We start from the raw sequence: 3,985 nt of genomic DNA, 5'->3' as shown, positions 1-3,985 counted from the left end.
CAATTTTTCAAAAAGTTTTATAAAAATCCAAGGCATCAATTTTTTTTTTAATAAGCACAAAAGTGTCATTTTTAGCCATTCTAACCAGAAGGGGGACAGTTCATCAAGAACTTGTTCACGTAGGACTTAGAGACAATCAGATTGTAGTCAGCTAAGAAGCAGGCCAACAGAAGAGAGTTCCACAGGCGTGCAGTTCTAAGAAAGAAGCTCCGCTCATGGAATCTACATTTAGGTTTAGGCACAGATGGGAAACCATTGGTAATGGTTCTGGCTAGACGAGTGTGTTTCATGAAAGTTTGGTGCGGGGAGGGGGACCATAGATTGAAGCTCAGACGAGCACTTGCCATGGAAATATCGGTAAAGCAGACAGGCTGGCAATGTGTCTTTTGTGGGAAAGAGGTTGCAAGGAGGAGAAAAGGGCATCCCCCACTAAGCTACGAAGTCTGTTTTGAACTCTATCAAGGTAGGATAAGCGGCTTCTAGCAGCTCCGGCACAGATGTGGCAACAGTACTCCATCATTGGCCATACCGGGTTTATTTTGTGAAATTATTCATTCATCAAATGCTTCTCATGGTAAATTGTTCATATATCATTTGCAATTTGCCAACGCTGGTCTGGTGTCAGTTTCTTCATAATGAATTACCAAACAAAACTGAACTTAAAATAACCGATAGTTACTAAATCTGCAATTAAAGAAAATAGTTGTCAATTTAAAGTTCGCCGCCTCTAAAAGAAGCACCCTGTATCTCTCTCTCTGTCTTTTTTTTTTTTACTTGTTAGTTTAAAGAGATCAAGGGAGCTAACTTCCCCTTGAAACAGCACTTGATTCCATTATGATTTAAATTTATATCTGAGGGTCTTTTTAAGAATAGACGCTGCTACCTGTATTTGTTATAGCTTTGTCTTCCAGGGAATGCTTTTAAGTAATTCTGAAGATTTTTTTTTTATCAGGCCAGTGTGTGTGTAGCTGTGTGTGTGTGTGTGTGTGTGTGTGTGTGTGTGTGTGTGTGTGTGTGTGTGTGTGTGTGTGTGTGTGTTTGTGTGTGTGTGTTTGCGTGTGTATTTGCATGAAATTCTTAAAACATAGTCATAATGCATCTATATCAAAGGAACTGAATAAGTATGGCGGCGCTATTTTAAAAATACATGTTATAAAAAACAGTGAATTTCACGCCGCGTTTGCCCCTACAAGTATTATTAGATACCGGGTAGTAATTAGTAGTAAATACTCTCGAGTATATATCCGACAAAGTTAGACACAACCACATCACTTTATCTAAAAACATAAGATATTAACGAGAGTCAAAATGATGAAAAGAATATTCTCTTGTCATAGTCCTAATAATTAGCAAAGTCAATTGGATATTTTTCAATATCATATACTGGAAATTTACTTGACGGATTGGCTTGCCGGAATCAAATATGGATTTTTGAGAGGCAATCCTATTTAGGTCCACTGTAATTTTGAAAAAAAAAAATTTTTCTTTATATGCATGGCTCTTCAATTACAGAATATTTTGCCAGCTCTCACTTCTGTTATGGGCGTTTCGGCTATTTTGTCTGATGTTTTGTGTATGGAACCCAATGATCCAATACGGGTAAGGATCTTTTCAACAACATTGCTACTGAGCGGACTTGGAACCGTCTTGCAGAGTAACTTTGGAGTCAGGTGAGTTGATATTTTAACGTCTTCTAAGAATTAACACGATTAATTAGTTCTTTTACTATCACCCTCCCAACTAGCAGTAGCGTAAAGAGGTCTCATGAAACGCTGATAGTGATACTCGTGAAAACGCTTGTAATGTACGCCTCCAAAACTCAAGTATAAGTCCCAGTACATATAAATAATATGAAAAAAAGGGAAATTATTTGAATTGTAACATTGTCCGAAAACCAATACGTTGTAGCCTCAGTCGTAAAGCAGACAAAAAAAAAGAAAAGAACATAAGCTCGCCTTTTTTGTTGTACGACAACATTTATTTCCTCATTGTAACGGTCGTGACGTCACCCACTTGATCTCGAACGCTATCTACGCATCTAACGTGATCTCGAAGATGCTTCCCGGCTATAACGTAATCTCCTTTTTTTTTCCCTACATCATTTTGCAGGCATTTGCATACGTGCGTCTGCGCTATGTTACAGAATATGACTAGATGTCCTCGTCTCAAATTTAAGTGCACAGGACAAGAACACTTGCCATTTCCTCAGTGGGTTACTGCCTACTAGCCGTATATAATCGGCACGTTTTCTCCTGTTGGCTATGGACCCTAAACGAAGGGTACATTTTTCTTAAATTTATTTCCACTTCTGATCATGTCCCAATCGCAAAGACTTAACTGATAATTTACTTTATTGTCATTGACGTGCGTCAGAAGCAGAGATACGTTATTGAATTCCAAGTAAATATGCATTGTAAACGGTCGTGACTATGTATTTAAATAAGTTCTGGAGCACAAAAGGCCGCTCTTATAAAAGTATGGCTCCTGTTTTCATAGTTCATTAAGGTTTTGAATTTAAAAATTTAATAAGTGGGATGATTGATCGAAATTGGAATCAGGAATTGAAATAAAAAAGGAACTTTTTGGGGTATTGGAATCAGAAAAATCTGTGCCTATTTTCCGATGCCCAAAACGATTCCTTTAATTATCTTTTTTTTATTTGATTTGTTTCAACAAAAAAAAATCTTCAACTGATATTAGACAGAATACAATAACAATTTAGTAGAGAAACAGTATTTGTATCGGAATCTATTGGAAAACTATTGGAATCCTCCCATCACTAATATTAACACACACACACACACACACACACACACACACACACATATATATATATATACATACATACATAATTTCCACAGCCAAACAATGTCACAGATCACAAGAGCCATGACAGCCAACAACAAACTAGAAGTCTCAGACTCGAGTTTCGCCCTCATTTTGGGCTCATCAGTTAGACACATCCAAACTGGGGATTTGAAACAATAACCTCTTACATGGGAGACGAGCACGCAACCAGCTATAACCCAAGCCAATGTCTCACAAGTAGGAATTTTATGCTCCTAAGGACGATGCCATCACGATACACTAACCTAGTGAGCTATCAACATTAGAATCTTCAGAATGTGAGAGAATATATAATTATTTCTACAGCCAGATAATGTCGCAGCTCACAAGAGACACGACTTCCTGTTTTCTGGCTATGGGAATAATTAATACTCAATATTCATATAGCTCTAGGATAAATATGCCTATTGAGCTTATTATATATCTACAGTACTATGAGCACTGTTCTTTTAAAATATTGATATATTAAAATAAACTTTGCCTTTTAAGCTCCAGGTCTAATACCCTATATATACGCTTAAGAAGGGTAGGACTCCGAAACACGCATTTACATAGATTACTGTTTTAAAGAAATACTAAATATATATATATTTATATATATCTATATAATTATAAAACTCAGAAGACCTTGTAACGGGTGTTGTAACCCAACATCCTGTTTGCAACTTCTGGTTGCGCATGCGTACATAAACATAAACACATAACGAAATACGAAAATGAACGATGTAAAAAAAAAGCAGAAAGTATTAACAATTGTTTATTTGGATAATTTAAACGCGAATAAAAATTGAGACGCTGAAAACGTACACAGTAAAACAATATGTTTTATTGTTGTGTTGATTATTTATTTGTAACGTGAATTTAAAAAAACATATTTGCAAATAAATAAGCAACGCGACAATAAAACGTATTGTTTTACTATGTACGTTTTCAGCATCCCAATTGTTTTTTTTTCGCGTTTAAATTATCCAAATAAATAATTGTTAATACTTTCTGCCTTTTTTCACATCGTTCATTCCCGTATTAAGTAACGAAATTTTTATACAAATAAATCTCCTTTACCCAATTGACAACCATAAGAGCATTTTACAACGACGATTTACTCACTGCCTTCCGTTTTTTTAATTTATTCTCCATT

The 3,985-nt window shown here is 35.8% G+C and overlaps 1 protein-coding gene across 1 annotated transcript in view; it reads left to right on the top strand.

The window, feature by feature from the left end:
- The first annotated feature begins 1,494 nt into the window (after positions 1–1,494).
- The window catches only part of LOC145254524 (solute carrier family 23 member 2-like), a 92,823-nt gene continuing 90,332 nt past the window's right edge, over positions 1,495–3,985 (top strand). Inside the window, exon 1 of the mRNA XM_080113051.1 lies at positions 1,495–1,670. Within this exon, the coding sequence (XP_079969177.1) occupies positions 1,495–1,670 (176 nt within the window). The remainder of the gene's footprint in view (positions 1,671–3,985) is intronic.

Source organism: Euprymna scolopes, chromosome 30 (genome assembly GCF_053919585.1).
Source record: "Euprymna scolopes isolate OS-2025 chromosome 30, ASM5391958v1, whole genome shotgun sequence".
In the NCBI taxonomy this organism is placed as follows: domain Eukaryota; kingdom Metazoa; phylum Mollusca; class Cephalopoda; order Sepiida; family Sepiolidae; genus Euprymna; species Euprymna scolopes.
This window is presented reverse-complemented; position numbering and strand designations above follow the sequence as displayed.